Raw genomic sequence first — 23,505 nt, 5'->3', positions numbered from 1 at the left:
ACATATTATATAAGTTTGTAAATGAATGTGCAGGATGTGTTACATAAAACTGGGGGATTGCAAGGTGTAAAAGTCACATATCATCTTCCATAGCTCACTGTGCTATTATCCTCGCAATCCGCTCAAACGTACACATGATAGACCTGCTAGACGTATAAGTGAGGACTTTAGATCTGATGTCACTTCTTGTGATGCCACTTTCTGTAAAGTCGTGGCTTGCGATGCCACTTTCTATGATGTCAATTCCTGTTATGCCATATGTGATGTCATGCGCTGTGATATTGTGCACTGTGAAGTCGCGAACTCTGATGTTGCATGCAGTGATGTCACATGCTGTGATGTCACTTGCATACTGCCTAACTAGGTTAGTTCCTCCACTTCTTTTTTTAGAACTTGTGCCCTGTCTCCATCCATCATCTTGTTGTGTTTGGAAATGGATACCTTCATCTACTACAATTGTTTACATTGCCATTTGCATAACAAATTAGTTTAAGGTATAAGTAGTGTACAAACAACTTAAAACTAAAGGGTACAATTGTACAGTACCAGTACGTTTCAGAAGGTAGTAGATTCTCCTATGGAACATGTGTGCCAATATCTTTATATTACAGAACTAAGTGTACCAATCAACATCAAAAAAACAGAATCCTGAAAGAGGTTCAATGAAGATTCAACGATATTATCATTCACTATTTAGACAGTCTAATATTCCTGTTAGCATATTAAGTACAATTTTACACCTCCGTTGTAGAAATATTGGGCCTTTCAACTATGACTGGGTATTTGCAATAAATCTGTGTATGTTATGGCAAGGATTAAATATGGTTTACTAAACCACACTCCAAATTGTTTTGCAATGCACCACGCTTCATAAGTGTGGCAAGTTAAACACAATTGCATTTAAAGTGCACATGTGATAGGGAAGTGGATTGTAATTGCATTCCCAGGTCTTTTCAATAACATTGGCTTGTTTAACCCACTCACAACCGTTGGTGGGCTGGGCTTGTTTCGGGCGTCTTTCCCGCGGTGGCGGCTCCTCCTCACTGCGAGAGTTGGCAGCGCTGCTCGATGCCTTTGTGTGAACTGCGCTCCGAGAGCGGATCGCACGCGCCGAGCCTGCAGCCAGCGCCCGGGGACCGATCGCCAGGACAGGATCGCAGAGGAGGAGAAGGGCCGCGAGGATCCGCTGCAGCCTGCTCAGGGGGACACGAAGCGCGCAGCCCGCACTTGTGGATAAACCCACAAACTGCTGCCTGCCTGTGAGGAGCAGCATTGCACAAGTTACCTGCTGCTGCCCGAGGAGCAGGTCCCTTTCCTCTCCGGACTTCCCCGCTAGATCGGAGCTGCCCGGTTCCACTTGTTTCTCGCTGAGAAAACCCCTGTAATGAGTTTTGCGAGCCCGTGTTGGATTGAAGTGGGAAAGGCGAGGCTTCCGCGCGAGTGAACTCGGGACGCATCTTTCGGATATTGTGTGTGTTTCTGAACAGACGTCGCAAGTCAAGAAATAAAGGCAGAGCAGCGGAGTTCTGTGCTGGATGTGGGCAGTGACATGGACGTGAGATTCTACCCACCAGCAGCTCCCGATCCCTCCGGTCCCGCAGGGCAGACTCCGTGCCTGGACCCCTACTACTACAAGGTGACGACCCTTTGTGCGCCGGGGTGGATGGATGGGGGAGAGTGTGTCTGATGGGCGGGGGGTGATTCCACGGTGGCCCCGGCCCTTCCCCGCAGAGAGGACCCACTTCTACGAGGCGGGGTGCTGTAAATGCCAGTTCTGTCAATGAGTAACCCCTCCAGGCAAGGTTTGAATAGAGCAGCACGTTTGCAGGCAGTTGAATGTGTGCGGCTGTGTCAGCAGGGGCTGGACCCTACACACACACTTGCTGCAGCCGGTGCACGCACCACGGGCGCTCCCGTGGCCCTCCGGGTCGGACCGGCCGGGAGGTGGAGGATTCCGGCTGGATGGAGCGGGTGTGATGTCCTGGTGTCACGCCCATGGGGCTCTCAGCGGGCTGTTCCCTCACACTCTGGGACACTAACCTTAGGCACACTGCAAATCTGTGTATGGTGGCACGCGCCCTGGATGTGGTCCCCTGTGCTGGAGTGCCCTAGCACTATGTTAGCATATAGTATGTGTGCTGCGTTACTACTCCAGTGGACCCAGCCAACACATTGACACGCGCTTTGGCTGAAAAGCAGCCCGAGTCCATGTGTTTTTTTCTTGTTATGCCTACGGACTCGTGCGGTCTAAAACTACCTCTCCCTGGAATATAGTGTACGTAGGGGCGTAGCAAATGCAAAATGGGACCTGAGGCTATTCACATCTTTCCTGGTAAAAGCAGTTATTACTGGAGTGGTGGGAGCCTCGTGCGCTGTGTCCCACTGTCACTGCACCTGCTGCACCGGCGCAGTGTGCGCTTCTCGGTACGCACACAGACACATACTCTCTCGCGCTCTCACACGCCCATACTCACACACCCATACATACACACACTCACACACCCATACATACACTCATACACACACACTCACATACATACGCACACATACATACACACACTCACACACCCATAGGGACACCCTCTCACTAACACACACACACTGTGCTGGGGCAGGGCACAGGACATGCCGCTCTCGCCTTGAGATTCCAGTGTTAGAGCGCATGTACCCCGGGCGGCACTGACAACACTGGCGTGCATGTGCGCCTCGAGCTGGGAATCCTTTAAATAAAAGGAGAGGCGCGTATGCCTAATTGCGGTGTTGTGATTGGAAGCACAATTCGTGCGGTGCCTGGAGATGATGATGGGCCTAAAGCGCGGTCCTCTCATCCCCACATGCTGCCTCAAGGCGGCCGGCGTGGCCCACGCATGCTTTGTGTTGGTGCTGAGCGTCGGACCAGCGCGCACCACCCCCTGCTCTTAATTAATACTCAATGAGCTCTGCACGGTAAGCCGTGACAGGAAACTCCCGCGTGCACATTGCATATGCAATGAAGCCAGTGCTGTCATTGTTACTGCGCGGCGTCTAGGAGCCGGGGCCACACAATTGGCTTCCAGTTGCCCGGAAATCCTAGAGCCGGCGACCGTGCCACACATCCAAATGTTTTGTTTTTCAACCTGGAAACGCATTTTCTCTGTTACTCTTTTGTGAGAAGCGTTGGGTAGTTTATTCTCCACTCACTCTTTCCTGTGTGCGGAATTAGGTTTTACACAGTTGTAACAAGCGCAATATAAAAATGTATAATCAGGAGCGACCTTTAAAATAACAATTGCAGGCGACTCGACACAAAGAGAGCCTGCCAAGCAGTTTCAAATGTATTCCGAAGTATGAAGATGTGTTAAATATTTTTTGTAAACTGCGGGAGAGTTCAACACACTGTGTGCTACAGACTGGATATGCAACCTGTGTTACTTGTCCCAAGTGTGTAATGTCTCTAAAATAGCATGGTGTCAAGATCTTGACTGTTGAGGTCTCTCGCGTCCTGTAAAACACGGCTTTAACAGTGTGTGATCTTTTTTCAAACCCTTCCTTGAACAGCTCTGGAAAGCACAAATGCACATTCCCAGCGCAGGCACTAAAAAGATGGTTAACTACTCCCCTCACAGCTGATACAATCAAAGCGGTGCTTAGATAATGTGTAAATCACGAGACATCAATTTTTTATTAAAACGCTGTCCGTGTTATGCCTCAAAAGTGAACAGTGTAATATTGTATCACGTATCGAATCGTAAATAATATATGGTTTTCTTCATACTGTAACAAAATTGGACCAGATAGATTTGTTACCTCAAACTTGCCAACTACCCAATTATTGATATTGTTATACCATTGATTGTCTTCTTTGTAACTGATATACTGCACACATATATTTTGTATATATTGTTTAAATCGCACCTGGATCAGAATATATTTACTAAATGTTTGCAGCTGCAGCATATATATATATATATACACACATATATATGTGTGTGTGTATATATACGTATATACATATATAAATATACATATATATATATATATATATATATATATATATATATATATATATATATATATATATATATATATATATATATATATATATATATATATATATATATATATATATATATATATATATATATATATATATATATATATATATATATATATATAGCCCCACTTTGTCCCAGGAAGCAGTCTAATGTCGTATTTCATGCACACATGAGAGAAGTTGTAAGGATGTCATTGGCCTACACAAGGTATTGTCTCTCCCAATCAGTTTCGGTTAAGATTAATGATATTGGTAATTGGTGTTGTGCTTATGAAGCTGAGGCCTAATTATGAGCAGCAGAAACGGAATGGATAAGTGCTCCTAGGCCGAGATGCTGCTGCCGCGATCAGTCAGCGAGACCTACCGGACTGGCTGGCATGCGTCTGTATACTTCTCTTTCCGACCTTAGTACCCAATCTTATTTTCAAAGTCCAGTGCTTGCCGGGCTCGCACAAGTGTCAGTAAGCTCTGGGTGGAGCACAGTGTCCTAAAGCATAAAGTGCATGGCAGGTGAGCGCAGCCAAACAACAAGCTTGTGGCTAGTGTCACAGGGAAAAGCACCAAAACCCCAATGTATTCATTGGTGAAATAATGCCTCTGGTGTGTTTCAGTGGAAAACTGCAGAACAGTGACACGAATGTCAAAACAACTGAAGTGCCCTGTGGGGGTTGAACGGTAACAACGTTTCTACCTATGACCAGCAATTTCCAGCTGAAAAAAGACCTTTTAAGTTGAAAACATTTGCAGTTCCGGCCTATTTTTCAGATGTCAAATGTAGTTCAGTTGTCAGGTATAGCCCATACTCGATTCTACTAAGCACGTTTTTCTGCGACTTTTATATCAAACAGTTGTTCGTTGAGTAACTGGATTGATTTTGCAGCAAATAACCGTGCATCTGCATATTTAATTAGATGGACTCTAAAACAGCAACACACCGTACTAAACAAGCATGATAAACACACATTTTAAGAAGAACACGATCCCCCAAGGGTATTTTCATTAATTCATTAATAGTGTTTGTTTACATGCAGATTACGCTTGTGTGCGGAGGCATGCTACCCCCTCATTTCAGTTCGCTGTTTATGTGCAGAATCTTGATCGTTTTAAGACCTGCTACGAGTCATCCCAGCCTGCCCCTGTCTAGGACCGAGCAGTGTAATCGCGATGGATGTCCAGTCGTGAGGCTGTCGCCGGACAGGGCCTGTTGCAGAGCTCGTGCATCCTCCCCGGGCGCGCGCGCGCTCATCCATCGTGCAGATTTGCCACCGATCAGAGATTCGCCACGGCGGGCACTGGGCCGGGCTGGCACCCTCTCAGACGCATGTTTTCCCTCAGCATTCCGCTGGCAGCACCCCAGCCCTCATTTGTATGTCGAGAACTGTAAAATGCTTGTTCTGTTCTAAATGCTGCGCGGTTTCAGAAAGTATCAAGTGCCCCTTGTTCCCAAGCGGGCTTCCTGCGCTCTGGGCAATTGTTTACCCCGAGGCCTAGCGCCGCCGCGCCGGTAGGCAAGGGTGGCGGGTTTTAAAGTGAGCTGTATGGAGCGCACATCCACAGAGGAAGACGTGCATTCCTTGTAGCACGTGCCCGCGCTGGGAAAACAGTCCGTGACACTTCCTAAATGTGTTTTAATACGTTTCTATATTTTGATTTTCTTTACGCTGCTGTGGGTAGGAGGTATCCAGGAAGTTGCCTCTTCGCGGTTCCTAACACCTTATACACGGTAGCAGGGTTGTACTCAAGTGCTGCTTTCACGAAATTAACATACAATGAGGGGCTTGGCAGTCAGGGTGCGGCTGGTGTGCAGTGGCACCGGGAGCCCAGGAGCGTGAAGGGCCCGGGGATGTGCGGGGCCCACAGTTTTGGGTGTCTCGTCATATCCAGCCGGCAGCAGGTTGATCCCATTGTCGCAACCTAGGACACTGACTGTCCCCCTGTGTACACCCCCACCCCATCGCAAGAAGAGTTGTCAAGGAAAGGGGCCGTGCTCCGCTTGTGTAAACACTTGCCTCGCAGCGCTTGTCTGAGCCATACGAGGCTGCGCACAGCGAGAGCCGAGACAGGCCGGCTAGGCGACCCGCCAGGAGTGCTTGGGCTGCGATGGCACACCGGCCGCATCGCTGGGCAGCCGAGGGGGCACGCTGGCCCGGGCAGATAGATTTAGACATGTCACCTAAAAGAGAACTATGAGGCATGCGGCTAATGAGCCCTCCGCCGCCCGTCAGCCGTGCCACGCAGCTCCGGCTGGCAGCGCATTCATTCCCCTTTAATTGAAGCTAATGTTCAATCCAAAATAGTGTAGTGACAGCTTAAGCTCAACAGATGAGCTCTTTTGTAAAAATATGCTTCCATTGTTGTAGTATTTTAAGCTCCGTGCCTGCGCGCCTGCCAGCTCCTCAAACAGGGCTGCCGCTCTCATGATTTGTGAATGCGCCGCTACTTTACCTCACAAATCTTCCCCGAGTATTCCCAAACGCGGTTTAAAACCAGCTCCCGGCGAGGGCTCCTCTCTGAGGCGCGCATCCGGGCCTTGTTTACCCGTATTGTTGGACGCGGCTGTCTGTTCACCTAGAGCCCGCTACTATAATCATATTTTGACACCGTTAGCAGAGGTCAGGGCCTGTGTTGACAGGGAGGCTGACCCCTGCCAGCGGTGGGAGGGAAAATAATGGCCTGCACTGCTCCCCACGGCGAGCCTCGCTGAGCGCTGCAAAGCGTCCAGCAGAGATATCCCTGGAAGTCCAGGGCGCGGGAAATCCAACGTTATTCATACGGATACCTGCATGGCGCGTGGCCGCGGTGAGGGGGGCCACAACTCCGCACACCCCTTTATGAACAATATAATTGCATACCTTTTGTTTTAAAAGAAGAAACACTTGTTCATAACTGAACAACACCTTCGAAACTCTTTTACAAGATGTCAACATTGTATGTAGCAGGTATTCTCTGCTTATGAAGAAGTCCCGTCCGTGCGCTGTGGAAGAAAAGGCTTCGAGGGTTTTTGAGTGAAGGGAGTTGTTGTGAATTTGTTCCCTTTCTTCATCCCCTCCCGTTCTGTTCCTAATCTCTCTCTGGGAGATTAATGACGTCTCACAATGCCACTGACAATTTGTTAGTGGTTTTCAGAAAAGTGGTTTAGACAGAAGACGCTGATGTGAGCTCCACTTTGCCACTTCTAGGTGGCCAATAGCACAGATGATTTTTTTGAGGGTGTTTCCTTTTCGCAAACCTTTCTCTGTGTTTGTTCGGCCCGAAATAGGCATTATACAAATTCTGAAGTGACTGTACTGTTTTGTTTTTGCATACAATGCAAATAAGCTTGATTTTTACATATTGTAATCTTGGTTTAGCGTGACACAAACACGCACATTTTCAGTACACCACGAACATATTTACGTAATGGTGGATTATTTGTGTTTTCCTGTTACTGGCGAACAATACTCCTATTGCTATTTCCTGTGGTCACTTTCACTTAGTCAATGTCAATTTTGGTGACATATTTTTTTGCTAAACTCAGATATGTTACAGCGATTTAGACCTCATTGACTTCATCATGAATGTGGTAGCGAACCATCAATTGGATGTTTTTCCAATTTTGACGCCTGGTAGAATACAGTGCACATATATGAAATTTATTTAGAGAGTATGAGATGGTGTCTAAGCATACTTTGTCTTTGTGCATCAGCAAATGAATAAATAAAAACAATAATTTTGAAAAATGCATCAAGCATGGTCTCAAGCCTCAGATAGAGAAAAGACGTAATGGAAGAAATTATGTTTCTAAGTATAGAGCATTGAACTGTAATAAGAGTTTAGGGATATGGAAAGCAATTGGCCAGTGAAAAAAGTAATTCAGCGGAAATGGAAGAGTAGATGCCATCTCGAAGTCGATAACGGACCAATGATCTCACAAAGTTCGCGACAATGGAGAGGCTTATTTCTGCCAACAGAGGCCCAGACGATGTTTTTCCACATCAATGGTTTATTCGAGGGGAGCTACTGGAGTGTTGTTTAATAGACACTGCTGGTTTTATATGAGATCATAACGCAAATGCCATTGGGGGTCCTCTCCCCTTTATTTGCATGACCTTTGTCCTGGAGTGGTTAGCTCATTGATACCGTTTTTTACAGTGACAATTTAAAACAAATTTAAAATAAGAAAGAAAGACAGAAAAAAAAGAATAGACCATCTGAGGCTGTCAGTTATTGAGCGCTATTCCACAGTGAAAACCTATGTGATAGAGTGGTTGTTAAGCCTGACTGATTACATCATTCGAGGTGATGCGCATCAGTCTTTGTGTAAGAACCAGGCTATTTTCCCTACTGTCAAAAGGGATCACTTCCAACATGTGGTCAGCTTCTAGGAGACTTCATACAGTAATTACCCTACAGATTGACATTGGTGGTCTCGGAGCTCCCTTAGCTATGCTTACATGAAATATCTTTCCTGAGTGCTAGTGTGTGTTAGATCTCAGGATCCTTTCAAAAAGTGATCTTCCTCTTACTGCAAGTTTGTTTGTTGTGGATTCCAATCTATTTTCAGCTGCAGTTAAGAAATAAGGACAAATATGGTTACCGTGAACATTTACTTTGCCATCTTCCTAAGAGTCTATCAATCTGTATCTGCTAAAATAAGCATTTATTGACGAGCATGACATATAAGGATGGATATAATTGCCTTAAAAGACTCCCATGTCTTCTGACATTTAAAGGCTAAGGGTACTAATAAATAGTTGCCACACGTTTCAAGATATCTGTATTTTAGATAACCAGTTAGTCTTGTTTGTGGGAGTTGTATTTGTAAAAAAGGCATGTTCTAGTTCATTTTTGGGGTCCATACAATTAAAATATCACTCCCTTGCATCTGACGAACACATTTAATCTTTTTTAAGTCCCTTATGCCTCAAAGTGTACCCCGAATTAGATGGTAGTGTGTAACATTTGCTTAAGCCTTACTCAGGTTAGAAGGTAATACGACTCTCTCAATTGTATTTTGTGCCACTCCTCTGCTAAAATTATAGAATATTGCCACTATGTTTCGTTTTTTTCATACCTAATTTTACCATCCTGATGCAAAAAGGCCTTCATGTTTTAAGTCTTTTGGAAGAGTTTAAATGACAAGTTTAGGCATAAACAATTAGTCTCATCTAGCGTAAATTCAGCACATGTGTTTAATTTCGTGAGGTGCTGTGAGGCCATCACTGTCAGGATAGGGTTAAAAACGAAATTAGCTGGTTAATGTTTCCTGTTCCGGCATCCACAGTGCAGACAGGCTAGCCAAAGTCACTTTGAGGTATAACTTGGTACAACATTTGTCAGCTTAGTCAAACTCAAACCTGAACATTGCAAGAGGCATTAGGCCGTAGGTGAAGGCACAATCCAGAACACACAAGATGTAACGAGACGTGCACAACATAGGAATAATGAACATTTACTAGCTTAATACTTTTACACATTTAGACCAGAAATATAATTACTCGAGATTAAAATTCTTTTAATTGTTGAGTGGAGTTTATTGTTTTAGTCCCACAGTAATTGTTTTCTATCATAAGGGATTATAAAAATATGTAGCGGTCACTTTGGTTCATTTTTTGCAGGATCAGGGTTATGGGGCTGACTGCCTCTGAGTGGACTGAGTAAAAATGCTGTGAATTTTTTTGCCTTCAAGGAAAGGTTGTCTTGGATAAATAAGATATTACTTTGCCCAATTGGTTCAAACCAAGGCAGGTCATGATTGGCTTTGATGACCTAACATTGACTAAATGAGAGCCCTTGGTGAAGCAGTCTTAAAGCCTTTAAAAAAAGTTCTAAGTGGAAGACGCCTTACAAGAGGCCAAACCAGTCTATAAGGCCATCAGCTCAATCAAGCACGTTTTCCCCACTCAGTTCTCTCATAAACCAATTTCTGGAGAAAATTTCTCTATAGTGAATGCAAGTGTCAGGTTTTGTCCGTAATGAGTTCCATTGCCTTGGTTTAGTTTAGAAGTTTGTCACAGCAAATATATTTCAAGACAAAGACAATGATTCTAACAGGGTATGTGCTGAAAGTGGGTGAAGCAGGATGTGCTGTCCCCCCTCTGAAGCAGCAGTTACCTTTGGAAGGTCATTTGTAGGTGCTAAGCTACTTTTAAAACTCACGGACTGGAAAGGCTATCCTAAAATTCATGATAACCTCTGCTGTTTCAACAAGTTACTCCTAGTCCCTCTCACAGTTCTTTTCATATTGAACTTATTTTTTCCTAGTCCGTTGGCACCAGTTATCCTATCCTTTGTGCTACTAACTGCAGTGCAGTAGGTGGAGACCTCCATCTTGCATTTTTGGCACATAGATTACAGGTGATGGTTTAAGACTTCTTGGAGTGCAAACTCTGCACTTTGTCGAGCACATACGAAGTTGAGCTGCCAGCTCCCTCCATCTCTTAAGGATAGAGGTTCCCTAGATTTTCATGCACAATACCTTGAGCAGAAGTATAAGTCATGTAACCTCTGGCATGAGGTTTAACTCCAAAGAATTTAAAGTAAAATGATCCAGTTTTGGTCACAATAGAGTGGAATCCTGAAATGTGTAGCCCAACAGTGATCACTGAGTGGTCTCTAAACAAGGCCACCTTCCTGTTTCATTGCGATTTCCCTCCTTACATCTGACATCCTGGGTCTGTTTTCCCACCAGCAAAACATGAGCATCTGAACGAGATGTTTGGAAAATGGTGCCCCACGTCAGAAAACAAAAGATTGATTACATCTGAGTGCTTGGACAGGGTAGCCTCCCTTCCTAGCTGGCTCTGAATTTTCATATGTATATGAACATGATCTCTGTTCACAAATGGAGGTAGCTTTAGCTAAAAAGTTGTACTTCGGCTTAAATAATCAAATGAGGATTACTTAGCAACATGCATGACTGAAATTATAAAGATTTTTTTCACAAGTTCTTAGGAACATACACCAATGAACTGTCATAGGATATAGAAGAAACATGCCCGGAAATGTTCACTAGTGTTACAAGTTATGGCGAGTATGTTTAACGTGATCACGTTTGAAAGAAAGGTTATTTACACAAAAGCAAGTGGAGTCATAGTGACCCAAACTTCAATTGCAGAACGTGGTCTCCTTTGGAAATTTCATACGGGGTATCAAGTCAGTCTGTCCTCAGGTAATTTTAATGTTATGCTTTAACTGTGGGAATGTACAGTACGTAATTATTTTTAGAAGCATGTTTTTGGAAAACTCCAAAATTAGTTGTACCAATTTTGACTATTTTGCCTGTGTACCGAAGTTGAGACACATCCATTTGTCACAAGTTATGAGAAATACATTAACTCTTAGGTTTAAATCTCATTGCTGATCTATAGGAGAATAGTGCCATTTTGTAAAATCATATAGAGCTTTCAGGGTATATTGTACCCTGGTGGGTAGATTTCCTGCACTTCCCTGTAAATAATGGAAGCTACATACGCATTAAGAGTTTCCATTTAGACGAACACATATAGTTCTGGTTAAAGTGAACAGGGCTAGAACACTTAGCTTAAGTGCACCCGAGGTACAGAGAGGCAAACCATTTTGTGGCTAATCAGCCATTAGATGGTTCTCTCATTGTTGTGGTTTAAGAAACCCATGTGTACTGCTATCTTTGCAAATATACTGGGCAGCCTATAATCATTTATAGTCCTGTTTTCATAAAATGTGTAGGATGTCTTTTTTTTACCTCAACCTTGGGCACCAGCCTACAGGGGCTTGCGTATATTCACTATGGGTAAAACCCAGACAAAACTTGGGCAAATATTATCCTTAACAGATGGTATTTCTAATGCTTATCAGTAGGGACATTTATTTACCCTCTTGGTCTGATTTCCCTGATGAGGCAGTTGGAAAGTTTGACAAGGTAGTTGACGAATGTACAGGTGACCATATGAACAGGACTAGGTGTCAATCTTTTCGATAGCAACCAACTTTAGCAGGCATTTTGGCGACCCCAGGCACTTGGTGATAACATAAATTAAGCTACCTATGATCCGAATAATTAACACTCTCTCCTAGCTAAGACTAAAAAAAGACTCAGTCTGCTTGGACAATTCCTATCTTTAGGGTCTACTCCAGTACAACATCTCAGCTGGGGGCCATATTGATAAATTCTCTCATTTTTACCAAAAGCATGTATTATTTGCCTTAATGTCCTTCAGTGAGCAGTCTCCGTCTTTCACTTTTAAGGTCCTGAACATGGCTGAAGACAGGCAATGGTGCTTGGCATCAGTGATAAAGTAACACTAATATAGGATCTTCTCTTCGAAGGGTGTATTCAGTCTTCAACTTTAAAAGGGAGCAACATTTCTAAATAAGCAAAGTAAACTGACATCACAGACTTAAAAATCATTATAAAACATGTTTACAGATTATGCCTCAATGTACTCAATGTTTAATAGTGGCAAACAATTATATACAGTCACTTCTCGATCTCTGCAAAAATGAATCACACCAGATAGTGTTGTGGTTAGTGGAAGATTTGTTTGAAGGAGATTGAAGGCACACACCAATTTATATTTTAACACGTAAAATTTCCTCAGTGACTAGTCCAATATTCCTGCGAAGTCCACTTTGAATATCTGCCTGTTTGTGTATTTATGGTGAAACTGATTGGAGCAAAAACATTATATGAGGAACACGATACATATAGTTATGCCCTGCAGCACAAAATGTAACAAACCCTTACATAAAAACGGATGTGTGTTCAGCAGAATCAGATTAAGTCCGATGTCAAGCTACCCTCAAAGTCGAGTGTGACTGAGGCCTCCTATGCTTGGATGGAAAATTACCTTTCTATTTTAATACTTTTGGGACTAGTACATGTAATATTGCTCTGAACTATTTATTTACATTTTACAAAAAGTCTATTTAAACCAGTGCTTTTAAAAAAGTATATAATTTCCCTTGCTAAATGTGTAAATATGTTATGAATCAATTTAAACTTCATATAACATTCAGAATTTCAGATAAACTTTGAACAAAAGGATTCCATTCTTGCAGTCTGATAAATGTTGACCATCGCAAAAATCGAAAGCAAAGTAAGACCATTTCAGCAAAATTGTGATATTGTGAATCACTTCATTAAGTTTCCAAACACACTTAAAATAGGTCGTTGCACTAGTGTAATTTTCTCCTCTGATTACCAGATACATTATTCAGTGAAACAATGTTTTTCAAGCTAAAGGAACAAGCAGGCTGTATTCAGTTCTACTTCGTGGTCGCTTCTCTGGCTTAGATAATAGGGTATCAGCATTACTCCAAATGGTTGCTTTTCCAATGAAATACTCAAAGCACAATAAAGGCAAGATTCTGTCTATTCTTTTGCCAAGAAATAATTTCTCCTTATCTATTTCGGATAGCATAAAGTCAGGGTCAGCCAAGTGTAACAGCTTTTTAGGCCAGATTTACTATATGTTGAGCACATTGTGCAGATACCATTGCCAACTGCTCAAGCCGTGGACCATGCAGCGACCTCCTCGTTGAATGTATATAGCTTAATAGCCCAAGCCTTTGTATATACAGTGAGTTGTGTCTTCCTGATAGGTTTGCTGATGAGCCTAGAAGCTAGGCTTGCAGTGACATTTGCAGGGTGAGAATTGTGCGAGAGGGCCAGTTCCCATGGTTACCAGTGACTGACTATATGAAGAATAGTTAGATCATAGGCACATTTCTCACATTGTTCTGAATAGGCTTCTTTTCCCAAGTGTACATTGATCTGCACATGTTCTGATAGCTGAACGCCATTATTGGGAGCACGCCCGTTGATAATTAAGGATGCACTTACGCATACATCACCTTTTATGTCCTTTGACATCTTACTATCTCCACATTGGAAGCCCAACGACAACAAACTGAATTATCATGCAACTGCGTATATCTGGGCGAAGGGGTGGAATTAATTTTGCTGTTAAAACAAAATAAAAGCTAGTGACTTGAGTATCTTGAGAATGATACTCAAGGCAATATTGCCATGTAATCTAATTGTTCATTTGGTGCAATTTTTCCCCACATCACTGCCTTAAGTGTATTTATTTTTGGTTTTATTTAGCAGAAGTAATACCAGCTAAAATATTCTGGTCCTCAAATAGGATTTAGAGAGATTTGCACAATTATTTTATCCTCCACTCAGGAACACTGACTTGCATATGTTGCAAATAAAATATTTTAAGGGGTTTACTTTTTCAGTCACCTGCGCAGCTCTCTCCAGGCCCATAAATGTATGACACAGATATCGATTGAACTTACAAAATCCTGACTTGTATCAGATGCAGAGTATTAAAGAATATTTTAAATAAACATTTAGTGATAGTTCCCCTGTTCAAAGCTGTGTATCATGAGTCATACAAAACATGTGCCTCTCGATCGCAGTTGGGGCCTCGGGGAACAGTTTTGGTACATCATCTTTCGCTACTGCTGAGACACATAGCGCAGGGATTTCTATTGATAAAAAGAACTGTATTGGTTGAATTGAAAATATATAAAAAATAATTATTAACAACGTCTCTATTTGTTTAATATCATTAGCCTGAACGCTGCTAGAAAGGCACCAGAGACAAAAATAAATGTTTTACATGTTGTGCTCCCTGTCCAGCAAAAGTTCAAGTTTAGCTGCAAAGTATCACCCTTTGTTGCCCCCTGCTGGTGACACACCTGATTCGCTTTATTGACACCCAGCCCTGAAAGCAATCAAATTCGAGGTTCTGAAGCTATGCCTTAAAATTGCTTTTTTAGCTGCCTTTTACCAGTACTTTTTTAAGCAACTTTGAGAAAATGATTAATGGCACACAATCCAAGTTGTTAAATAACAAAAGAAAGATTACTATAGTTCAAACCTTTTACAGTAACACATTTTCATGTTCAGTTACTTTCATTTTATTTTGAAGATCTTCAAGGGTGCAATATTTGATAGCATTACTTTTCTCATAAAGCTAGGAGCCTCACAGCAGCCCTAAGAGTAGTGTTTTCCTGGTCGAGTCCCAGCAGAGTAAGGCTACAGGCTGATAGATTTGTTTCCCCATCTGATGCTGCACTGCACATTACAGGATACATTTGTGTAGTTTGTACTGCAAGCTAGTACATCATCTCTGATTTATTTCCGTATTTCAGTCCGTGGTTTGTTATCTATCTCTTCTCTCTGCGGTGGTAGAGAATTGTCTAAAAGTACATAGCATGGCACGGCAGAAAGCTCTGTAAAATCACTCTGTTATCTTCCAATGCACGGGTTACAGCAATGCATCATGGGTAAATATTTTGTGTAACTAAGATATACATTTAAAAATAAATATTTAGGAAATGAGAAGAGCAAAGTAAAACGAATTGGTAGTTATTAAACTGTGCATAGTGCTGCATAAGCATTCTGTAGACATAACGGCGTAAAAGTCCTATATTGCCTTTAGAAATACATGATGAAATCACCAAGATATCAATGGGACATGTAATCGCTAAAACCGGCGAAAGGGTCATGACATTGCTTCCACATAGTTGAAATTCCGTTTCAGAGTCCTAGTTTAATCTGCATTTGAGTGGGCTTTCTGTATTGCTTGGCTTGTGAGGATCATGTTCTGCTACTGACGCTCACTGGAATTTGTTGGTTAATATGACCAAGGTTCATTCCTAAAATCCGTATAGGCCCCCAGTTTCATGGCAAGTCTAGGCCTTCCCAGAAGTGTCCATTTTTGACTAACAGCGTTTAGTATCACGGCTACAATATTATAGCCTCTATCTGTGCTGGTTCTTGCAAGAGGAGACACACACGAGGTTGAAAGACCCCCCCCCCCACCCCTCAGATTTAAATGAGGTACTTTTGTTTGTATTGAACAGCCCTTCCTACCATAAGAAATGCACAAAGAAGATAAAAGCAAATAAGACATAAAGTCACTACTTGCTATGCATAACAGTTGAATCGAAATTGTTTGCTGCCATCTGCAGTTGCAGAACTTTAACTCTGCTGAAATAAAGTGGGTATCATCAAAAAATGGCCTTCATCGTGGTATGATGAAAATATGGCAAAGTTAATACCTCCTGATATAGTATTTTTTCATAGATCAGGCAGATTTCTATTTATTCCCAAGAGAAAAAACAATGGCTAAGTATAATTGAGGCCCATTATTACAGACAAAACTGCCTGCCTACACTAACAGTACACGTATTCCACCATTCAGTAGCATTCAGGCAAAAGCAGTTTCAAAAATGTATCTTCTTACATCCAAACAGGTGTTAAAATGGGCAATCATCCTGTTGTATCATCCACCTGCATCATTTTGGCAGGTACTCCCGTGGGGCATTTGGAAAGAGTGGCACCTCTTTGCATAGCTGTGAAGGGCTGTGCAGTGCACAGAACTGTATTTTCCGATGTAGGAGAAGTCTACCATAGCTCCATTAGTATCAGTGCAGTACATCTCCATTAGATGAGCCCAAATGATTTTGTGGCAGGGGTTGCATTTAGTAGAACCTAAACTATGTGAGTTGAAATACCTCATGTTTCTTTTCAGTTAGACCAGTGACAAGTGCTTCTTCGGCTTAAGGCTCTTATCATGGCCGCCAAACTATTAAAGTTGTCTTGAAAATTATATCTAAAGTATTAGGGTTCTGATTCATCACTCATTCTTTATTTATTTTTTTTACTTTTAGCACCTTAGCTGCTTTGGAACGTCCAGCTCCAGTGCTGAACGTTCCATTGCGCAGGTGCAGTTGGAACGTCCAACGGCCGACGGCAGCACTCCCGAGGTAGTGGTGCCGTCGGCGGCTGGTATAGGCGCAGTGCTTAGGAGGTTAAGTCTCTACTGGACTCACAATACATGTGTGGAACTTCCTTTTGTCCCCTCTAGTGGGTGCTTAGACATTTGTTAGACTTTTTACAACGAATAGCATTTTCTCCAGTAAGGGAACATGCATCCTCCATTTTTGTATTGTGTATCTGCTGGACACAATAGTAACAATTCATATAAACAAAGGGAGATCGCTCACTTCAGTGTTGCATATTTATGTTAAATCTCTACTCAGATGAGTACTAGAAATTTGAAGAGGCTTAAAGGCATTAAAGGTCCTGTCTCACAATGGCTCACTATTTATCGCTATGAACTATGGAATCCAAAGCTGTTATTCTCATGACATCCACAAAATCAAGTTACGCTTGGATCAGTTCCGTACTGTTTCCCTAAATAAAATGTTTTATTTGCACAAGTTTCAAATAGGAGCCTTTGCCCAAGAATGTCATCTTCATGGAAGAAATGCGATCTCCGTTCAATATATTGAAAAGAGGCATATTTCTACAAGCTCTTTCATGTGTCGCACTAGATATTCATTGAGCCAGTTGTAAGGGCCAGCATTGCATATCTAGAATGCTGCTATTTACTCTAGATGAAAAAACAATGATTTTTGTTACAGTTAAGGCAATGGATCTGACGCACATCTAAGATGCCATGGGACACATTCCCACATCTAGTCAGCTTGCATATTGGTCTCTTCAGCCGGTCATGGACAACCTCAGACAGTGGTGCGGAAAACTTTCCACTAAGCAGATAGGGCTCAGAGCTAGGATGACAGAAAGTTGGCTCTACATTAAGTGGTGTAATGGGATTAAGAGATCAGGCGTTGCATGGGAAACAAGAACAAAGGCTGCAAGCTAGAGTAAAGAGCACACACTAATTTTGACAGAATGATCACGTATATCTTGACCACTGACTTATAATACACAAAATGAGACAGACTTCAACAAAGATTAAAGTGCAATCACTGGTATTGGAATGAGTAGAGTTATAGATATGATCCCGACCATCAAGATGGACCTCTGGGATGAAAGAGTAATTCTAAACATATTACAGAATCATAGAGGTGAGTTTCAGAGACTGAAAGGGGCTTGGAACTCTCCTCAAGTTTAGAATGTTTCGCCCAATCTTTGGCCGAGGAAAGTGTTTCAGTATAATTCTTGTATAAATTAATGTCTGAAGTATGACAAGTGACAAAATCTATTTCAACAATGTTTGGAGCACACCAATTATCACAACCCAATTAGAGAAAATATCAATCATAAAACAACAATGGTCGGTTGGGCTCGTGATGCTCTTGTTTCTTTTCTATGATCTTGCAATCCGCAGTTATGTACATGTTCCACTATTGGATACCTTATGTCATTATTCTTAATGGCTCTTAAATGTTCAGTCATACGCTCCTTCAGCATACGTATTGTGCTGCCCACATACATTTTAGTGCATTTCATTCAATCACATAAATGACATACTTAGGACTGCAGGTTATGTTTGTCATGATATCATACATTACACCATTGTTAATCTGAAATTTTTTCGTCTTATCCTTGGCACACTTGCACATCCCACAGTGCCCACACTTGAAAAAGCCCTAAGAGTGTTGATCCAGCCAGGTTTCAGGTTGTGCCTGCTGTGGATAACTTGGACTTAATAACGATTCCAGGGTTCTCCCCCTACGGAACGTGATTTGCGGCCGCACCCCAATATGCCTCTCTAATGTTTTGTCCATTCGTAATATATGCCAATGTTTACTCATGCTTTTCAATAAAACATTTCCCACTGGGATGTAATCAGTAATTAACCTAATAGGTTGCTCAGTCTCCAAGTTTCTCCTAACAGGTTTCAAGGTGGTTATGTGCTTGGTCCTCAATGCCCTTTCCTTTGCCTTTAGTATATCCCGTTTACAGTAACCCCTACGGAGAAATCTTTTTTCCATATCATTTATGTACTCCTTAAACTGCAGCTCCTCACTACAATTTCGTCTTGCTCTTATCATTTCACCAAATGGAATAGCTTTCACCTGGTGACGTGGATGGGCACTTCTTGCATGCAAGATTGTATTGCATGAAGTTGGTTTACGGTACATTTGACTCTGAATACAATCATCTTTTACATACAGTTCCACATCTAAAAATATTATCTTTGTTGAACTGTGAATTGTGGTGAATCTGGTATTCATATCATTACCATTCAGATAATCATAAAACTCGTGTAATACTGCCTCTGTTCCTGTCCATATCATAATGCAGTCATCTATGAATCTCCCCCAATAGAGGATATATTCATTCCATCGACTCCCCCCTGGGCCCCAGATAAACACCTCCTCTAGCCAACCCATGAAAATGTTGGCGTAGGCCGGTGAAAATCTGGTGCCCATGGCCACACCCTGTTCATACCAATCTCCCTTGAATAAGAATTGTTAGACAAAATTAGCTCAGTCATTGCTAATAACATACGTGTGTGCTCCCAGTGGCTCGCAGTGGCTCCTGTACACCCAGTGTTAATGAACTTTGACAAAATCTATGTTTGTCCTGGTTAAGAACTGTCCAAGAATTCATGTATAGGTAATTCATGTGTGATTCACATAGCACCCATAATAAATCCTATGTCCCAAGACAGTGCTGAGGGGAGGAGACAAAACGCCCAGCAGAGTCCAAATGCCAATTAACACCACATTAGACTGCGGTTGGCAGAAGTAACATCCTTTCAGAGCTATTGGTACCTTATGCTAGGGTTCTGTCATCATATCCCAGTACCTAGTAAACTTCTGGATGGATGCGGGTGAATTAATCCATGCGGCTATGCTGTCTGTACTATAAAAGTCCTTCTCAAATATTCAAGGGTTCCTATCAATGCTCAATGGTTCTGCCAATTGACATAAATAGACCACACTTTCCAGCCTGGCCAAATTTGAAGCTGGCAGGAGGCTCAAGCATCCTGTGATTCTGGGCAAATCATGTAATCTTCCTGTGCCTAAATAAAAGGAATGTCTCAGTTTGTAATGCAATTGGTGATCATGTAAAGTGCTCTGATACATTCGGGTCGAGTTTGCGCTATATAAAAACTGCAACCAAAAAAAGAATCAGAATGCAGTACAGATAGCATTATTGATACTGGATTCATATTGGAATTTATAGGCAGGTTCATCAACTGGCCACAATACTGATTACTTTTTATCTTCTTACTTTCCTTGCCAAGAAATTAATGGGTTTAGATTATGCTTAATGGTTACGTGACCCTATAAGAACAATCAAAAACATTACATTTTATTCATGTCAGTCATTTGAAGTGTTCCTGGTGCCCTTGGGCAGTGGTGTCCTCGCAATGAGCTACAAGGATTGTAGCATCTCTTATTCTTCTTCCGGGGTGGGAAAGTGTTATCATGAAGAACTGGCTTCTAAGTGACAACAATACTAACCTTAACACTTCCCCAGGGCCATTATATGAAGCTGCACCATCAATATTCTCTAAGCTATTTCTGGTCCAGACAAGTACATAGTGCTCACATATATAACATTGTATAGGTAATCCTGCCCTCTCCAGTCCCAAGGTGATTTTAGATTGTTTCTCGAGCTAATTTCTTTTCAAGACTTGACAAAGCCTTCGGTTTGGATAATCTCCAAAGCCTGGGTGTTACCAAGCCTCTCCATTTTTTTGCCATAACTCCATTACAACAATGGCGGCTTCAGCTGGCTCCCTTGACACTCCCCTGTCAAACAAGTTAAATGAACTTACGCTGACTGCCGCTTCATCTCGTGTTTCTCTCCTTACTACAGATCTGCAGAGAGTTCAAAGTGATTTTCAGCAGAGCCAAAGCGGCATCTGTGCCATTCCAGCAGCATACGTACCGCTGTGACGTGCGGCGCAGCCACGCTGGGTCACGCACGCGCCCTTTTCTCGACGTGCCAGCTTCAGAGCTGATGCTTAGTTTGGCAACGCCGCAGCGCGTTGACTTTCCCATTTACTGTCATCGCCTCAGAAGCTGCGGTGAGCTGGAAACTTGTGCCAGACAAGGAGCAAGTTGTAAATTTGAAGTAGCTACATGTTCACGCTTGGTCTAATTACTTACCGTACTGTAGCCGAGGCCCGCCGCCCGTAGTCCACGCACTACTGAATATGGAGTGTAACTCGTTCCTGTAATGAACCCGCTAAAGTTTCTCATCCGAAAGGATAGATGGCGCCCCTTAAATATATCACTGTATAGTGTGCAGCGTGGAATGTATATAGGGCCCACGCCACTTCAAACCGAATAAAGCAGTGGATTTCAGGGACAATATCTGCATATTTATTGACGATACATAACGGCATAAGATTTCATTACTGGAACGGCTGAAGTGGAGGCCCCTTAGTAGGAAATTGTTTTCCCACTAAGAAAGCAGTTGGGCCGTTTTGCGTCCGTGCAGTGGACTGCCTGCTTGTTGATAATGAGGGGAGAACCAACTTGCCCTGAATTGATGTTAACCAGGGCTGTTCAAGCCATTTGCATGACTAGACATAATTGAAGTGGCTGAATTAACTGTCGCGCTTTAAAAAAAAAAGCCCACAAAGGCAGATTTTGTTTACAGGGACTCAATGAATAGCAGCATTCAGCGAGACAACACCGAAGCAATATGTATTCCGAGAACTATTGTCTGTGTGCAGCTGTGACCACAAGATGTTGCCAGTTTGTACCGTAGATAGAAACAAAAAGAAGCAACAGAGTACAAGCGAAGAAACTTTTGAAGCAAGGTTACAGGAACCTTTGGAGTGGTGGTAAGATTGGGTAAGGCGTGCTTGCTCATGATTTAAAAAACGTTTAATGGTATGCGAGAGTGAGAAAGAGACTAACAACACAAGCTGTGAAAAGGGAATACAGTATTCATCTGGACCAGAAGATTCATTTCTAGATGATTTCTGTTGATACCGATTCATACATACATTAAACGTTTGATCAGTCCTGTGAATTCTTCTAGTATCCCGTGTGTGGTAAAGTGATTTTACGATGATTAGCCAGCCTTACAATACATGTTATTAAGGGCATCAGTTGTGTATTGGACTCCCTGTATTGTGCCTGGCCTTTTTGACTGTAAACCGGTATGGGTTCAAAAACCTTACCCTGCCAGACTGACTGAGTCTTCCATGATTTACAGTTGCCTGAAGAGACGTGTAGCTACAATAAATCACACACTGTCTTCAATGAAAATAATCTTTATTCCACCCCTAGCTTGCCTACATTAGTAAGATCTGTTAGTAGGCTACCTTATACAGGGCCACTGGAATTATGAGGCATGAGAAAGCCAAATGATGTGTCAGGGTTGAGTAAATTATGCAGCAAGAATAGGCAAATTATGTGACATAATGCAGCTCATTTTGTGAAATTACTACTTACTTATTTTGTCATTTTTAAACTTGGTAACACTGTATGGCATTGGTTGCACCCCATTAGTGCCGGTTTAATACCCCAATATAGCAATAAGCAACAGAAAGGTGACCAGTCTGGCCTGCAAAGGGCCTTCCACTGTGCGGCAACACGTGTCACTGTATTTTTAGTAACTTTGAACAGTTAGAGCTAGAAACAATTTTTTTGTCAAAATCTGCAAATTATGCGGCAGATGATGGATTATGTGGCACATAAGGCAAATCTATAATCAGGCAAAAATCTCTGCTGACACACAATTGCATAAGTCTAGTGGCCTTGTTTATACACCGAGATTAGTTTTGGAGAGAATGACACCAGCCAGATATGATATTATTCTCTAGTCACAGTTTATTTAATGGGGTTTAAAGAAAGTTTTATTTTCTGAATTGTGTTTGCCACAACAGTTTTATCTTGCATCCCTCACCGTCAACAGAGAATTGATTGCAGATATGTCATGATGTAATCTAGAATGACATAAAGATCATTTCAGTGCCACTTGGTGGCACCATTTTAAGTCATGCAAAGCATGCCAGCATCCTAACATAGGCACAGAATCGTTTGCTAGATAACCCATGACCGCTATTGGTCTCTTGCATGCATACTGAAAAATGACCTTTTAACTGTCACAGTTTTACATATGCAGATTATTTGCCATCTGCTACATGGCCAATGTAGATGAATTATTACATTAAGGACCTCGGCCTCTGGATAAACATGTCAAAGAAAACAAGCCTCAGATGCAGTTGATCCCTGGACGTCCTGGGATCACTTAATCTCAAAACTGCCTCATGATGGTTTCAAGATATTTGACTAGGCAGTCCAAACAAACTAGTCATTCCCTGATCACACTGTCCATAGTGACCAATAACGAATGCTCAGATCCAAAGGAATCTGGCCACCTCGATTGGATCACTTGCAGATAAATGTATACTTTGCCTCATTCTTTGTAGCCTTCCAGCCATACAGTCAAAATAATCAATGAAGAAAAATATGGTCCAGCTCCTCAAGACCCTACAAATTATCATCATGGGGACTCCCAATGGGGTGGACGATTCAACTGGAAAATAAAGAAAAGTTGGCAGATAGAACAGCCAACAAGTGGTGCCGTCCTGAGCTTCCTGACTTGAAGAGATGAAGTCACAATCTGGAATAATGCTGAAAATGGCAGATAAACATGGAAAACACACTGCTAGGCACACCTAATGGGGATAGCATAAGGCATTTACGACTAATCTCTCTGCGCAGCAGCAAAAATTAAGGGCCATAGCAATATATTATGTATGTACAAT

At 42.3% G+C, this 23,505-nt stretch overlaps 1 protein-coding gene across 2 annotated transcripts in view; it reads left to right on the top strand.

The window, feature by feature from the left end:
* The first annotated feature begins 1,042 nt into the window (after positions 1–1,042).
* Positions 1,043–23,505, top strand: part of TOX (thymocyte selection associated high mobility group box) — a 365,646-nt gene continuing 343,183 nt past the window's right edge. For both annotated transcript variants that reach the window (XM_086965783.1, XM_086965782.1), the window contains exon 1: positions 1,043–1,636. In XM_086965783.1, the coding sequence (XP_086821909.1) occupies positions 1,550–1,636 (87 nt within the window). In that variant the 5' untranslated portion in view covers positions 1,043–1,549. The remainder of the gene's footprint in view (positions 1,637–23,505) is intronic.

Source organism: Lissotriton vulgaris, chromosome 4_1 (assembly GCF_964263255.1).
Source record: "Lissotriton vulgaris chromosome 4_1, aLisVul1.2, whole genome shotgun sequence".
Taxonomy (NCBI): domain Eukaryota; kingdom Metazoa; phylum Chordata; class Amphibia; order Caudata; family Salamandridae; genus Lissotriton; species Lissotriton vulgaris.
Note: the sequence above shows the minus strand (reverse complement) of the source record. Positions and strands in the feature narration are given on the sequence as shown.